The 17,061-nt window shown below is 42.5% G+C and overlaps 1 protein-coding gene across 1 annotated transcript; it reads right to left on the bottom strand.

The window, feature by feature from the left end:
* Positions 1 to 1,186: 1,186 nt before the first annotated feature.
* Positions 1,187 to 15,268, bottom strand: CIBAR2 (CBY1 interacting BAR domain containing 2). Its single transcript, XM_028740052.2, has 8 exons — positions 15,043 to 15,268; positions 14,527 to 14,595; positions 13,732 to 13,833; positions 9,676 to 9,681; positions 6,842 to 6,946; positions 4,203 to 4,316; positions 2,951 to 3,055; positions 1,187 to 2,310 (listed from the first exon to the last, which is right to left on the bottom strand). Exons 1-8 carry the CDS (start codon positions 15,256 to 15,258, stop codon positions 2,182 to 2,184), a joined length of 846 nt encoding a protein of 281 aa, XP_028595885.2. The 5' UTR covers positions 15,259 to 15,268; the 3' UTR covers positions 1,187 to 2,181.
* Positions 15,269 to 17,061: the final 1,793 nt, after the last annotated feature.

Genomic DNA, 17,061 nt, shown 5'->3' with positions numbered 1-17,061 from the left:
ATCACATAGCAGCTGATGGGGAAATAACACTCTGCCTGAGACACTGGAGATCCACAGAATACCAGGCTAGATAGGTAAATAGTCTGACTTAGTACAACTCTGACCTGAGGTTCTTTGTTCAAGTCCCAGTGTCCTTGACACTGCTTAAAATAATGAACACGAAATCCTTGTGGAGTGACAGCCCATTTGCTATAGGTGTGCAGCATAGCAAGTTTGGGGTCTTATTTCCCAGAGGAGGTGGGGAAGGCTGCTACTTTGATTCAGTCTAAATTAATAATGATAGTAACTTATTGGACTGCTGTGTATGTGTATATTAGGGCCCTGTGTGTGCTTCATGGCACATCACAGGTTGGTATTTGCTAAAGACAAAATTAATCTCCTTTTGTCTTGAGAATGATTCTAAATTACTGCACTATTGATCACAGCAGCCCACAGAACGAATGGGCCAGTTTTAATGGCTGTTACGGGGGGGGGGGGGGAGGTCTCGCAAACAGAGTTTGCTGCTGAGCTTTGCGGGGGAAATAGCTTAAAATCTGCCTTTACCCCAAACTAGGAACAGAATAAAAGCACACAGCTGAGTGGTTGTCTTTGAATTTGGCCATGTGATTTAGTGCACCTCCGGGCTTGTCAGCATTTTGCAGGAGCAATTCAACTGTAAACCAGAACTGTAGGTTTGTGCATTTAAAGTGGGTTAAATTGATCTGCTGCCCTAGCACCATAAATCCACTTTGGGGTGGGGAGGACTTTTTGCAGTTTGGAAAGTCTTAGGGAAATGCATTGAAAAGTGTGGGATGAAGGAATGATTAACACGAAGACATGTAAACACCCCACAAGTAATTCAGGATGAATGCTCATGGTCATTTAACAGCCCCACAAACAAATCAGAATGGATGCTCAATAAAGATTGGATATGGTCTAATGTTTGCTTAAGCTTTGTGCAAGCAAATAGGTCTGGAGGGGTCATATCTCACTAGAAACCTCTTTTTGAATGCTGTATTGTGGTCCTGATAGAATTTTTCCCCTTTATTGAAACAACAAAACCCTGGTGTGTTCTATGCTAACACACTTACCATATCTAGTTTGGCCCTTCTTAACTTTTTCTTTATTCAAAAAGAAGGTTCAGAAGTAAAACAAGTTACCACAAAAAGAGAGAAAACAACAGTACTCTTTATTCTATCTGAACTCTCTCTTACTTGCACTGAAAATATATAGCTCTTCTACTAAAACATCTTAACAATGTGCCCAATAACAGGCAATCATCAGCATCTTCCACCCACTCAATGACACTTAATGGCTCATCTGAGACACTGGCCTCAGAATTCTGACAAATCACTAAATCACAATCCAATGTGGCACATTTTATTTTGCTCAGATAAAGTATGTCATCAAGTGTGAATTACAGACCACGGGGAGAGCGAAAAAGGATAAATTATCATATTTTTTTTCAAAACACTAAAAACTGGGAAAGGCAAGGTCAGGGAAACTGATTGGAAATGGAACGTGCACAGCTACCAATTAAACTATGGAATTCACTGTTGCAGGATGTTGTGATGGTCGCTATCATATGGAAAATAAACTTGTGGACGAGAGAGTTTAAACCTAATTATTTGCTTTGAAATAGCCCAGTGATTTGAGGTGGCAAAAATTCAAATAAGAAATGGGCTGTACCTCAGGGGCAATGCAGTATGGGGTGGCCACTCCTGATAACGACACCTGAACTGCAAATGTACTTTTCTGCTGAGCTGTCTATGTACATCTGATGAACAAATGATATGTGGGTTTGTGATAATCGTAAGCTTCTAGTCCTCCTGAATGAACAGGAAACTTTGCAAGTGGGATTGCACTATGCTCCCATCTTCTGCCCAAGCCATTTAAAAATTGAATTAGAGATTGAAAGTTAATGTTCTATTTTATTTTAAATCTCAAGTTTGAAGAAGGAGTGGTAGGTGTTGATCTGGGTAATCAGCATAGTGAATTAGGCATATTGCCAAACTGCAGCTCACATCATCCCTGATCATTGGCTGTGATGGTTGGGGCTGATGGGAGCTTGCAGTACCTGGCAGATGCTGTTGGACTCAGTGTCCACTTCTGATCTAGAGGAAACCTGCATGAAAATGTAAAGCATAACCAGGGAGTAGATAAATAAATCCAGCACAGCTTCATTAATCAAGACAGTTGGTCTCATGTGGTTCTGCTGGTTACCCACTGAATCTGGGTGTATTCAGCATCCCTTAAATCTTGCAGCTGGTCCCCTTCAGATTCCTTATCACTCTCCACTAGCTCCAGCTTCTGAAGAGTGCTTCGGATGCTCTGGAAATGGAAAGGTGTGACAATGGTTATCCTTCCAGCCAGTCTAAGGATGATTATGTTGCAAACAGAGGCATGCCTAGGGTCCCTTGTGTCCTTGTTAAGGAGCCGATAGGTGATTTTTACATGGTGTGGATGTGACCCATGTCAGAGGACTGGGCTGGTAGTAAAGCTTTAAACCTCTCTGCCCACTCCACTGTCGCCTACTTTTAGAATAAATTATTTTAGCTGCACCAGACTCATGTAGTCTTGTGGGGTGGGGACAAAAAAAAAACTGCTTCAGGGTCTGGATATAATCCCCCAGGCTGGTGGTTAGCCACCCCTGGACTATAGTGCCAAGTGATGGTTGCATGTATGCCATTTCCTTAGTAGACTACTACAGATTGTAGACTGTAGAATACCATAGACCAAGCTTCAGGACTTCCTTCTGCAAATTACTAGTAATACAGGGAATGCGGAGTCATATGAGTACCAGCAGTCTGAAGTAGTTTACCACCAGTGTGTTATAGTGGACAGAGTGCTGTACAAGGACTGGTGAGTTCAATTTTTCACTTCCCGTGCAATCTTAACCATGTTTACTCAGCAAAGTAACTGGTTTTTTAATCAAAGCTCAATTACTACAGTAATAACTCTGCTTTCTCACCTGTGTGGACCATGGGAGGGCAGCAGATTGGCTTGTTGTAGTAGTAGTGTCTGGTCTCGCCTCATGGAAGGTTCCTGAAGCGATGTGTATTTTTGCTCTGAAATCCTAGCAAGGCAAGAAATCCTATTTAGGGCAATTATCACACAGCCAAATTTTGTTAGCAATCCCTACCTGGAGACCTGAAAATGATGCATGTGTGATATAACAAAGGTGCTACAATGATCAATAGGCATTAGTGATCTGGCCTCTGCCAATACACTGACTAATTAAAGTACAATGGTGTGACTGGGTAACCAAGGTGATATCTGGTCACAGTAAGCTGCTTGGAGCCTGTCTGTTTTGACTTTCTGGTAAGGAGAACAAGTGTAATGCAGCTTTCACCAACCAGGTACACTGTTTTGAACTATAATTCTCACCTGCCATGTGGGCTTCGGTTGATGGGACCAAAACATCTGGAGGGCAACAGGCTAGTGAATGCTGCTGCAACGTGTCAGTAACAAGATGGCTGTCACTCAAGTCCTAGGTGCTGTGGCCTACTTGCCACTGAGGGGCTAATCCTGTGCGCAAAATGAGTGCTGATGGGGCTCCCATGTCTGAATACTCCAGGCATACATGCAATTTATTTTGTTTTTAAATCTTGACATAGGCTGCTTACACACTATGACTGTACCTTTGCAAAGCACCCCCCTGCACACAAAGCAAAGGATCATGGGAATTGTAGTTTACTCCTCACAGAGCTACAAGTCCCAACATACAAGTCCCAGAATCCCTAACAATTGACAGTTCCTAGAATTCTATCACTTGTGGGAATGTGCTTTTAATGTGCTTATAAGTACGGCATGTGTGTGCAAACTTTCTGTAACATTTTAGCTTTCTGTTTGCCAAAGCTTGAGGAACGAACTTTCAGTCACAAAACCCCAAACTGCAGTCTGAAGAGGTATATATAGGCCAGGTACAGGTTTGTTTATTTATTTATTTCCCTCAGTGAAAACTAGGCTTCTTCTGCTTCCTTATGACACTGAGCATATTCATAGTGGTGGGGAGGGAGAGGGGTGAGGCCTTCTTGGCCCTCTCAGAGAGGCCTAGCAGGTTTGGAGAGGCCTCAGGTGCTCTTCAGAGGGAGCAGGGCCTATGGCCTCCTAGATTGGCCCTCCTAGATTTGTGTTTTCTAAATCAAAAGATAGCTAGCAATTTTTAATTTACTCTGTAATGAGTGAATTTCATTTTTGTATTATTTCACAGATTCAGCTACCTCCAGATCTTTCTCTGCATCATAACTTTCAAGGATTTGGAAGGCATTGGAATAGACCTCTAGGGCTTTTGCATGGAAGGTCATCTCAATGGTGACAAAGTCCAAGAAGAGCTTCTGTAATGAAAGGAGACAGCACATCTTGACATTACCCCCAACTTGGTTTGTGAAGCCCCCCCCCCCCCACAAAGTGACCTTGCTGGGTGAGGAATCTTGAGACCTCAACCACAGAAAGTGCCAATTTTCTCTTCGTTTGAACAGGCTGGGGTAAGCCATTTTATAAATGCACTTTCCCCTCCTCTTAAAGTGTTTGAGTCTTGTTGTTTAACAGAAAATTGGAAGTAAAAAAAATCACAATGGAATACACACTAATTCTTGCTTGAAGCAGTCATATTCTTTGGGTTGATGCAACCACTTCAGAAGTATGGAAGGTAGAGTAAATAAATGGCAAAAGATGTAAGAGCTTCTATCCGGTGCTTTTTTTAATGGGGGTACTCAATGGTATGCAGTACCGGCACTGTTTTACCTCCAAATGTTAAAAGAGTGGCCTTTACTGTAACAACCTCATGGTGAGTACCAGCACCTTTAAAAAAAGAAGCACTGCTTCTATCCATTTCATGCATTTATTTGCAAGCTTACTGGAACAATCTAATAGATCTAATACTCTCTGAGAGAATAATACATATTCCATTTTCAGTTTAGCTTTTCAATTCATTTTCAATTTGTGTAACTTGAACATTGGCAAGATTTAAAACTTCATTTCTGGCAAAGGGAAAAGGTAATTAGCACCCAACTAATTTTTTGTCTGTGAAAATAACTGAGACTTCATTTTGGTTGCCAAGGTTTTTGGACCCCATGGGCACATTTGGAAGTTTGAGAGTGTGTTGTGGGCACCACCCACTCCAGTTTCTTATTTTCTCCTAGTGCCAGGTTCACCCTCTCACTCCCAGGGAGACAGGAAGTGAGAAAGCGTATGTGTGCACATGCATTGATTCTACTGGATCTGATTATTACTGAGATTCCTTGGAAAAGTTTATTTGCTCTTCCATGGAGTCTGGGTAAAAGTTGGATCAAGCAGGCTTAAAATTGATCCTCTTAAATTTGCATGATTCTACATGGATCCCTCCTGGTAGAATGGACAGTAAAACTCTCAGACAGGGTGTTTGCTAGCGCTATGGAAACATTTATCTAAGGCACAGATGCTCATAGATCTTTATGTTTTTTTACATAGGATGACACAGCAAAACCACTAACAAATCACAAAATTCATATATAGACAGCAAAGACCCTTGTTATTTAATTGTGGTTTTGATGGGATCCCTTAAATAATTATGAGGATCCATGTTTTTGTGCCACAGCAATGCTGGAAAACATAAGTTCTGTGATTTTTATGGTTTAGTCAATGGAGACAGATGTGATTTGTTGGTTGATGGGAAGTGTGTGAAAAAAGTGTGCAGTTTCAAGTGAATCCATTTTACTGGAACAAACATGCATGTTTGTGTATGCATGTGTGCACCATTTCTCTCTCTCTCCCTGTCTGTCTGTCTGTCTTTCTCTGACACTCTTTCCTGATTTCTGTGGCACCCCACTTTCTCCCCTCTTGCTGCTTATTTTTCCTCCTCCCTCCACCTATCCCCAAGATCACTTACCTTTCCTTCCAACCCTCTCTTAGTTGCTCTGCTTTCTAGTCATCTGCTCAGGTACTGACCTGAGCTTTGAAAAGTTCATAGAGCTGTCACTCTTTCAACTTTCTCCTTCAGCTCTATATACTGTTCAAGGAGGGAAAGGGGTAACCATACTTGTCACCTTACATCAAAGGAGGCAATGTGTGTGTGTGTTCATCTCAGGGATTTTGTGGGCACCAGGGCAAACCTCTGGTTTGCTATTGGCAACCCCTGGAGATAGATTATAAAATGGGAGTGAAAGAGGCTATGCCACACTTCTGTGTTTTCAATCCTTATTTTGCCAGATCAAAAATTTAATCATATTCAAAACATTGTCATTACCTTTAAACCAGGATGACAAACCTTTAGCCCTCCATATGATGCAGGAGAACAATTCCCATAATAATCATTGACCATGCTGACTAGGAGTTGGGAGTTCACGGGTTCTCTATTCCTGTTTTAAACTTTCCATTTAAATTAATATGTGTTATCATAGATTTCCCTCCTTTTCTGTGACACCAGAGTAATTTGCATTCCACATCACTATATTATGTTTCATTCTTATTAATTCCAGAATTTGATTGATTAGCAGAGTAGAAATAAATAGTTCTTCCCAGCCTGGGCGATAAAGGTGGTGGTCACAATCCTATGAGCTTTTGAGAAAAGGAGTTGAAAAATTACCGGTAGGCGGGCTTTTCTGAAAGAAAACCCATTTCCCCTCAAATAATCATCTTTATTGCTCTCAGCAACTGTGGTATCCACAAGTTAAAGTTCATCTCTGACATGCAAATTTTCCACTAAGTTTGATGATGATGGTGATGATGATGATAATAATAATAATAATAATAATAATAATAATAATAATTTATTTATTATTTATACCCCGCCCATCTCGCTGGGCATCCTCCCAAGTACATGAACGTAGGTTTGCAACCTTAAGCCTCATGTTATGATTACCCACTAAGAAGTCCTTATTACCTGAATATCTTTTAGCTTTTGCTTCTGAAACTCATCCATGGTCTCTTCAAGCTGTTGTGTAGTTCGGTTCGCATCAACAGAGGCTTTATGTACTTGAGACTCGGCCTAGGCAAAGACAGGGGCGTAATGTTAAGCTATGGGGCTGTGGTTTAAGTATCCTACCTTTTAATCCTGAGTATCTCACTGAGCCTAGGCCTTGCCGATTGGAAGGTCAGCGGTTCAAATCCCCGTGACAGGGTGAGCTCCCATTGCTCGGTCCCAGCTCCTGCCAACCTAGCAGTTTGAAAGCACGTTGAAGTGCCTTCCCAGCAGGAAGGTAAACGGTGTTTCTGTGCGCTGCTCTGGTTTCGCCAGAAGCGGCTTAGTCATGCTGGTCACCTGACCTGTCTGCCGACAAACGCTGGCTCCCTCGGCCAGTAAAGCAAGATGAGCGCCGCAACCCCAGAGTCGTCCACAACTGTACTTAACTGTCAGGGGTCCCTTTACCTTTACCTGTCTCACTGACAGAGGATCTTTAGGCAGATGCACATCATACGTTTCATGCATACCCAACAAACATGACTTCCCTCAATCCTGTGAACTATAGTTTTCCCCGAGCTACAATTCCCAGCACTCTTAACAAACTACAGTTCCTCAGATTCTTTGGCCTCAGGGTGTTGCTGTTCCAGTGATGCTGAATTTCATTGTATCTTTTGTTGTAGTTGGTCTTGACAGCTTCCATCAGTTTAGCCAATGCTTTAAATGTGCATTGGATATACTTTAAATGTATTGTGTGATCTGCCCTTCCTGCTAGTGAAACGGGGAATCATGGCCATGTGTTCTGTTGTGGGAATTGCCAAGGAAAAGTTGCTTTCTGCAAACCTTATGGCCATCACTGTTAATAACTTTGGAGCACATTATTATTATTTAAATTTATACCCTAGCCTTCCTCCCACATGAGCCCTGGGTGGCATTCACTTATTAAGGGTGTAAATTAATTCTTCATTTATATGCTCATTGGGTTATGCTTTAGGAAATCCAAAACTTACATTGCTGCAGCAAGTTGTGTGAATGTGTGTGATTGCACTGTGAAAGATCCCTCTAGCAGGTAACACTGGAAGGCAGTGAACAGATAAGGGGCTTAGCTTGGCATTGCAGGGAGAGGTTGATTTGTAGGCCAAAAGAAAGAAAAAAGGATTAATGCTGAACTGTTCCCAGTGAAGGAAAACAAGCCTTCGGCCTTATCCTGAGGAACATACTCCTCCTGTGAAATCTGTTTCAGGAAGCATCTGCTTCAAGTTGCTTCATGGTAAGATCAGTCCCAACAGATTTTGGTAGCACCAACTCCTCTTTCCCAAAGTATTTGTGTAGAACAGACGCTGTAGGTTGCTGATGAGCTAAATCAGCTTCCACTCAGCACTGCCTTGCTGTGAGCTGTTAGAACCCTGATGAGTGTTGGATGCAACTAAGCAAAGTAGATTTATGACAAGAAGTGCTATTTAAGATACAGTTGTAAACAAGTGGTGTGTGACTTCTGGACCAGCAGAGCACAGTGAGTCACTCTTGCTTATCAGGAAGGCATTCACTCAGATGAGCGACGCCTGACAGGATAAATGTATCACTCTCCATGGACACTTATGTACATTTATTTGCAAGGTGGTAATTCTGCCAAAGTTTTGCAAGGGCTTAAATAATTGTTATTCACTCTCTTTTTAAGCGACCTCCCTCCCCTGATTATGGGAGAATAGAAGCTTGACCTTTGTGTATAAGATATCCTGCTATGAATGCTTTGGAGTTTTGCTGGATTTGGCGGAGCATAATTATAGGGCCCTGTCTCACTGATTGCAGCATAATATAAATATAGGGAAATAATTTGTGTTGCATGGGTCATGAGAATCTGCGCATGTCATCTCAAATGCATTTCATTTACTGTTGGAGTACAACTGAAATCTGCTCCACCAATATTTTAAGATTGCAGTGGCATAAATATTTCCGAGTCCTGGCCTATGAGAATTAGTACAATGTCCTAGATACCGCTGTAAAATGTAAAATAGGATGTCCCTTCAAAATTACTTCAGCAGCCATGAATTCACTAGGGGCCCTTAAGCATGTTTACCACCCTATCTACAATATAGTGCCTACTTTATTAGGCTTTTGTAAAGATTACTGGGGAAATGTAAATACACACATGTATGGGGCAGGGAAAAGCTAGTTTTTCAGGGAAGAACCCAACAATGCTTTTTGTTTATTGGAGAGGATTAAAAGTGTGATTTACCATTGTGAAGTCTGAAGTTGTCCCGTGCACTCTGTTATTTCTGGTCAATGTAATTCTGCTTCATGTATGGGCTAGGCCTGAGTCCTTTGAACTGGCTGGGTGCATTTCTTGATATGGATGGAGATTCATTTCTCTGTCTTTTGCCATTTGTTGCTGTGCACGATAAGTTGTGAGCAAATGAAGCTGGATCAAAATCCATGCTTTTGCTGGGGGTGCTGCAGGAATTGTGCTGAGTCACAATATACGTATATCTTGCCTGTGAGTCAGTCCCTAATCCCTCTGAAATCAATGGAACTTTTTACAAATACATGTGAAGTCTGAAATGTAAAACTCTGCTCCAGTGTGCTTCTCGAACAGACTGAAGTCAAGCGCAAATGCTATAGTATAAGAACTTACCCAGAAGTAGTGCCAGCAGAATGCCAGTGTTTAAACTGATGGTGTGAATGCTCTTACTGTTGCACTTGTAGCCAACTTTTCTAGAGCAAATGGGGAATGGTAGCTGTGGATGCCAGTGTTCATACTTATGCCTTCACTTCAACTTGCATGTTAACGTACACACAGTGGTGATCTAATCCCTTACCTGTGACTGAGTATAAGAGTCAAGGGGAAAAAATCAAAAGGGGAGCAAAGAAATACCAGTTTGAGTTGTTGGTGCCTTCTTGACTGAGGCACTGCTGAAAGAACACAAGAAGAGTCTGGCTGTTGGATCAGGCCAGAGGCTCATCTAGTTCAGCACTTTGTTCTCACAGTGACCAACCAGATACCCCATTGGGAAGCCTGCAAGCAGACACTTTCTTCAGTCTTCAAAAAAAACAAAACAAACCAGACTGTTTTTATCAACATACTTAGTTATTCCCAGACTGTTCATCAGATAGGCATTTTGTGACAGAAAGGACAAGACTTTGTGACATATGGGAAACAGGAGGCAGGATCCTGAGCAGGATTTCAAGCTAGAGGCTATTGAAGAGGATAAATTTCACATACAGGCAACTCTCCATTTGTGCAGGCTTTGCGTTCCTGCCCCACCCCCATGTGTTAGTGGAGCATGCATAAGCCCACATGGCCCCCGGCCTGCCCCTATGTTTGGGCCACTTCTGGGTCTGGGGTGATGAGCATGTGTGCGGTCATGCGTCAATCTTTATAAGCTGGATACACTTGACTTGCCTGGATACCCTCTGGTCCCTCTTTAAGCCATCATAATATTTGTTACAAAAGTGGTTTCTGGAGTGGTAGTCCTGTTAGCTTGTTGCAGCAAAAGCAGCAGTGTCTTATGGCACCTTAAAGACTTCCAGCTTAAGTTTTTAATCTTTAATGTGCCACAAAACTCTTTGTTCTTGTACAGACAGATTTTGGTAGTGGTTTGTGGTGAGAGAGGCCCATGTTCAGTTTCAGCACCAGAGGGCAGTCAAATCCATTAGTAGATCACAGAAACTGTGGCATTGAGGAGGGGAAGGAAAGGGTGTGGGGAGTGAGACATCAATGTCACCTACTGTGCATGTATTATAATTTACTCTGGCTCCAGTGTTTGAAGCTGAACATATGTAGCATTAGCCACAATCCGTATGCATCCTGTAGTTTCTTGAGAATATTGCTGTTTGGTGTCCCCCCCCCTCAATCCAGCTTCCATCCAGTTTCAAAACATATGCTAGCTAGAGGTAAGCTGAGTGTGTACGTTTGAGAGACAGCCATTGAGCATGCACAGTTTATAGTGCATGCACAGATGACAGCTTTACTGAATAGGAGTTTGGCAGGGTTACAGGCAGGAGGAAATAAATCAGGTAATGTGCATCAAGTGAAGATACTCCTTCCTCTCTGATGTGCACAGACTATGCTGCCTCTATATTGCACATGTGACACTCTTGGCATGACCCAGGGGATCAGGCATTATGGTTGTTTACACCCATTTTCTAGAAGATCTCTGCTGACAAGAGACACCTAGTTGGTGTGTTTCTTCTAAAGAGCTCCCTGAGGGGCAGAATAGGCGAAATGAGTCTAGGTCCGGAGCTCAACATATGGCAGCTACCGGTAGTTGGTACCACTGAAAAGATGAGTCAGGTAAGGGGTGGGGGGACATGCAAGCTCCTTTTGGTCTTCCCTTCTTCTGGTGTCAACCATTCCATCAAGCTGTTATTAGAGAGATGGGAAACAGGGCTATTCCATCAGCACTTCTGAGACACCAGACTCATTTGGCTCTACCCTCAACTGTCGCCTGGCAGCTCTGTATTCTATCAAGCTCTATCAGAGAAAGGGATAGGACCCTTTTAAGTCGAATAATGGGATAAAATGCTTAAAATAAATAAAAATATTCTGCCAAATGTTCAATAAGCTGCTGGACTCTGCTAAATGGCTGTGGGCCTTGAGTCCATAAGTTTGAGAATTTGGTAATAGGGTGGGAAGGAGGATGCAGTTTAATCTTTTCAGTTCAAATGTGCAGGATTGTCTCCTGGAAGAAACAGCATTTTGCCCCACACAATCTTCTGTGTGCCTCTTGGAGGGAGGGAGGGAGGGAGGGAGGGAGGGAGAGAGAGAGCTCTTCTACCTCCCTGGAAGATTGCTCTACAGCTGCCTCCGGCATCTTTCTGTCTTTCCCTTGTTTTATGGTTGCTCTCTCAGCAGTTGAGTTTAGCACAGCAGGGATTAAGAGAATGTCAAGCCTCCTCTCCTCCCCTTGAGAATCTTCCTGAGGATTTTGCTGCTGAGAGCTTCTCCCTTTGGAAGAAAAGGGATAGTTTTTGAAGAAGTTCCTGATTAAAATATCTTTTACCAAGGGAAGGAGGAAAAAAAGGAGGGAAATCTTTTTTTGAGCTGCCTGGATTATGGTGTTTTGCTTCTTTCACCAACACAGGACTTATTTCCCCTTTGGGTGAATGTTTCATGAAATAAGAGGACTCACATTTCTCTCTGATATTTTAAACATACTGATGCTAGGAAGCTATTTGGATATTTAGATTAGAATATCAGACCCTTAAGGAATTAGGTGGCAAATCTGGGCCCCTGGGAATAATGAAGACTAATGAATTGGGTTTGCTGCAGTGTGCCTGCACTCAAGATCTAAGGCTGCATACACACCATACATTTAAAACACATTTAAAGTACATAGCTTTCCCCAAAGAAACCCAGGAACTCTTGTTTGTTCCTCATAGAGCTACAATTTTAAGATTTGTTAACAAATTATGGGTGTGTGCGGTGATGGGGGAGGGGTTGTACCTCTGGTGGGAGACACGTCATGCTCCTTCTAGGGTTTTCTGTCCACCTTTGGTTCCCACCCTGCACTAAGCTTTCTCCTGTGGCTCCTAGAAGCTGTCAGCATGTGACAGTGGCCACATCCAAGGAAACAGCTTTAACTGGCCTTCTAAACCAGGTGAGGGTAGCCAATGGGTCTCAAACCCTCTGTGAGCATGCAGACTTCTTCCTGCATGCAAAGACAGGCTCCAGCTGATTGAGTGGATGAGACCAGTGGTGGGTCCAGTGGTCAAGAAGGCAGTTTCTGCACAAGCTGTAGATGGAAGTGAGGGGAAGAAGGGGCTTGTTAAACTGGGAATGTAGCTCTTCTAGAAGAAGGAAAACTCTGATCCTAAACCTCTGCTTCCTTGTGGGATATCTTCTGAAGAAGAAAAGGCTAAGGAGTAAATCTTACACAAATCCAGAACGGAGTCTCTAAGATGGTTGGATGGCGCCTTGTACGTCTCCTTCGTGCAACTCTGGCAGCCAAGCTGGTGTCAGATGTATTGCTTTGCCTTCCTTTGGACTACATCAGTGAGGCCAAGAGGGGGGTCTTGTAATCTGGGCAGCCCAAGACCTCCATACACAGTGCCCAGGCTTGCATCAGTGTGGTCACTTCAGTGCTGTTAGCACAGCGGTTTGACCCCCAGATCCTCACTGCATGGTCTCTTGAGACAGATGGATGCCAACAACAAAGCAAGGTAACAAATGACAGTTCCCAGGATCCTTTGGGGGAAGTAATGTGCTTTAAAAGTATGGTGTGTACATAGCCTAAATCAAAAGGTGCTTGGGGAGAATCTAAGATGTTGATGCTCTATGGTGGCACTGATTACTCAGTGGTGAAAGGCCCTCTGCACATGTGTGGGGGCTTTCTCACCTTTGTGAAGTAAATAAATTCCAGGGTGCAGCCTAGCATAGCAACAGACTCGAGGAACAAATTTTTGCATGCCCTTACTAAAAGGTATGTCCAGGGGTCATGTGTTTTTATCTCCAATTTCATGTTTGCAGCTCTGTGACAAGGAAGTAAGCGGGCAGTGCAGGGTGTGTGTGCTTTCAAAACCTATGCTTGTTATATGAGCATTATTCATACTATTTTCATCTCATCGGGGCCCCAGTTCCCTCTCCAGAGAGCTGATTGTGAGCCTGCAACAATCTATTTTGCTTTTCCTTATTCAAGGAGACGGTTTTCCCTGTGTATGTCTGTTTCCAATAGGTTTCATTGAATTCCACTGCTTTGTGGAACGCTCAGAAGGAAACCTCACTGTAATAAAAGCCACCCATAGCAAGGGCTTGTAACTTTGCCTTCCTGATCTAGCTGCATTAAGAATGCCGGAAATCTGCAGTACTGGGGAGCCAGGACTGTTTTTGCAGGAGTAGGGAAGAGATTGAAGCGGCAACATGCTGACAAGGATACAATCATCTGTCGGTCGGATGGTGACTTCTGTCGGATCTTCTCCAACTTCTCTAGCTGCTTTATTTCATTGTTTCGGGCTTTGTTGAATTTCTTAATCTCGGCCTGTTTAATGTAGCAAAATACAACAATTTTATTAGTATATTTTAAATTTTTAAAAGCCCTCACATTATAAAATATCAGAACATTGTTCAAAAAAGCAAAACGAAGTATAAAATATACAACAAAAATAATACAGTTAACAGTTCAACACCAGAAAATGCTCAGTTGACCATAATTAAAAATTTCATTTAGATAAAGCTTAGGGAAATATAAGGTCTTAAGTATGCATCCAAAAGAACTGATTGTGGGAGCTTGTCTCATCTCATTTGATAATGTATTTCATGTTAAATAGGCTACAACTCTGGAAACCCTACTATTGCTGGACAGAAGGCAAATATAGGAGTCCTTGGTACCACCAGGGGTGGTTCTGTGCCATGGGGTGTAAGGGATGAGATATTGTCTAAAGTAGCTATCTCTCAATTTGTTTACAGCTTTGTAAACAAGTAGACACCTTGAACCTGGCTTGGTAGCTTATGGCAGCCAGTGCAGACGCTTCAACAAAGGTGTAACATGTTAATGACTGTTAGCTCCAGGCAGCAACCTCACAGCAGCATTTACCAGTCAAAGCTAATAGAAGCAGCTTCCTATGTTCCTACACCTGCTTCTGCATGAGCTTGTGTCCTAGTTTAGAAAGTCATTGCAATTCCACAGTGAACTTGGTGTGGGGTTGTCTTTTAAAATAAATTATTTGCTTACCCTAGTTTGCTTGATGAGCGCCCCATACATCTTCAGAGGTGCAATAACCTTCACCTCCAGTCTCTCCACCTAATGGAGAAAGCAGGACAAGCATAAGGAAACACGCATTTTAAGAATTGCTACATTGACAACCATGGTGCACCGTTAGGGGTTTTTCCATTTGTTTTCGTTATGTTATGTTATGTATTTTTATGCTGTATATCACCTTGTGTTATTCACATGAAGGGTGGTATATAAATTAATAATAACAACTGTAATAAACAGGTTGCACCTGTTTGATCCCTGCCAGTTATGCAGTTGATGAAAACACAGTTCTTCTGTCACATAAGGTAAAATAAAACAAGTCATCCAGAATATTAGTTCAAGAGGATGACTGTATTTGTCTGTTGTAGCAAAGAGTCTTCAGGGTCCTACAAGAATCTTTTCTCTGATCTTAATACAGAATGGATACTCCGTTGCTCTTACTCCATGCACACCCACTGCTCTGGATTTAGGTTGTCAAGGTCAGCTTTTCACCTCTGCCTGCCTGTAATCCTGCACCTTTGCCAGTTCCTCAGCAAAGTTTTTCACAGTGGTCCGCAGCTCAGGATTCTCTGTGTTTCCATAGTCAATGAGCTGCTTGACCAGCAGGTCTGACTTGTCTCGAAGCTTTGCAGTCTTGCGTGTGTAAGCAGCCATCAGAATGCAGAATTTCCCAAAATATTTCTCTGCATTGGTGACTATATTCTCCATTATCTTCACTTGGGTGTCTCTGGAAAAGGAAAACAAGTTCCTGCTTTTTTATTTATTTAAGGCTATGCACACAATTACCCTGTTTACTTCATCTTCAGTGTGCTCCCACTGCTGGTGTTTGAAGCTGAGTAAACATGATGTTAGTTATAATCCACATGTATCCTGCAGCTTCCATCCAGTTTGAAAATGTAAGCCACAGTTAAGCTGGCATGTGTACATTTGAGAGACAGCTGTTGTACATGTGCAGATTCATTTTATTTAATATATTTATATCCTGCATTTCTCCCAAGTTGGGGTTCAAGGGAGCTTATGACCTTCTAAAATCATCATTTTAAAATACAAACTAAAAAAACACCTACCAGTTAAAAAAATAGTTAAAATACAATAAAACACATTTATAACCAACATTAAAATACCAATTGTCCTGATAATGGTCCAGTTGTCAACATCATCTGAACAGGGCAGTATTAGCCTGTCTGTGGAAAGATAACAAAGAGGGAACCAGTCTAACCTCTCTTGGGAGGCAATTCTACAGTACACGAGCAGCTGCAGAAAAGGCTGTCTCTGATGTCACCACCAGCTCTGCATCTGATGTTAATTGGACCAAAAGAAGGTACTCACTCCCTTGAGGATATTAGCACCCAGAATAGGGCCCCCCAAAGTTGATGGATGCGTGTGTGCCGTGTCATGTGATCATATATGCAGTGTGGGGCTCACCTGCCTCCCCCCCAATATTCTATTCAAGTTGGCACCCCTGGCACTCGGGCAGGAAGATATGATCCTTCAAGAACCTGGACTCAAGCCATAACAGCCCTTGCAAAGATGACAGCTTCATTAAATGTTTTGGGGTTAGGAAGTTGCAGGCCTGAAAAAAACAAATTAAGTAATATGCATCGGGTGAAAATGTCACCGTCCCCTCTCTGGTGTGCACAGCAAGTGCAAACGAGACTTAAAGTGCAGTGTGGGAAAATGAGTTTGTTGTGCTGTAAGCTGTAGACATTGTGTTTCTCTTCTTCCCTCATTTTTTCTTCTTCTGGTGATGTCAAAGTCTACCCCCTCTCATATTTACCTACCCATGTGCAGAGATTATTATTTGCAGCAGGCCTTCGGGTGCTCTCCACTCTCAGGTGAGTTGAGTAGCAGCCAGGTCAGGCAAATACCTTTTTGTATTGTGGTATCATATCTATGGACTTCTTTCCTAAGGGAGAGGCTTGTTTGGCACTGACACCTACATCTTTTTCACACAGCGATATTTTTTTTAAAAAAATCCCCAGGCCTCTTTTTTAAAAATTTCTTTCCTTCTGTTGATTCCCTAGTTCTAGGTTTGTCATCTTCTATCCCTCTTCTAACATGGCACAAAAAATCTAAGCAGGTGAGGTTTTCCTCAGTACTGCAGCTGCATGCAAGAAAGAGCTTCGCCTGCTGGATTTTGGGCTGCAGTTAGAGCTGCAAAAGCAGGGGTGCTTTGAGGTAGATTAGAGGTAAGTTCCTCCTGCTCTGACCTTTTATTCTTAAATACTTCTCCCCTAGACATTCTTTCTCTCCCCCACTTCCCCACTCCGCTATCATTATTCCAAAGTTCTCAGGAAGGTTGATTGGCTTTAATTGAAGAACTTCTGTAAAGCATCTATTCAGTCTACCATTGCTGGATCTTTGTCATCAGGGTAAATGACAGCTTCCTGTCTTCCCCTGTACAAGCTGACCTCTCCTGTACATTCACAGCTATCTCTTCTGATGTGTCTCTTCTTGTGCCTTCTATGCTTGGCTGCTCCATGTTTCCTTAGCTACCTGCCCTCTTCCAAG

The sequence above is a fragment of the Podarcis muralis genome, chromosome 7 (assembly GCF_964188315.1).
Source record: "Podarcis muralis chromosome 7, rPodMur119.hap1.1, whole genome shotgun sequence".
Taxonomy (NCBI): domain Eukaryota; kingdom Metazoa; phylum Chordata; class Lepidosauria; order Squamata; family Lacertidae; genus Podarcis; species Podarcis muralis.
This window is presented reverse-complemented; position numbering and strand designations above follow the sequence as displayed.

Bases quoted from the DNA above. Each gene is read 5' to 3' on its own strand.
- CIBAR2 (XM_028740052.2), bottom strand. From the start codon at position 15,258: ATGGAGAATATAGTCACCAATGCAGAGAAATATTTTGGGAAATTCTGC. The intron at 14,596-15,042 runs GTGAAAAGCTGA...TTTCTCCATTAG, and splicing joins AGGATTACAGGCAGGCAGAG to GTGGAGAGACTGGAGGTGAA. The intron at 2,311-2,950 runs GTGAGAAAGCAG...TTCCATTTCCAG, and splicing joins CCCTCCCATGGTCCACACAG to AGCATCCGAAGCACTCTTCA.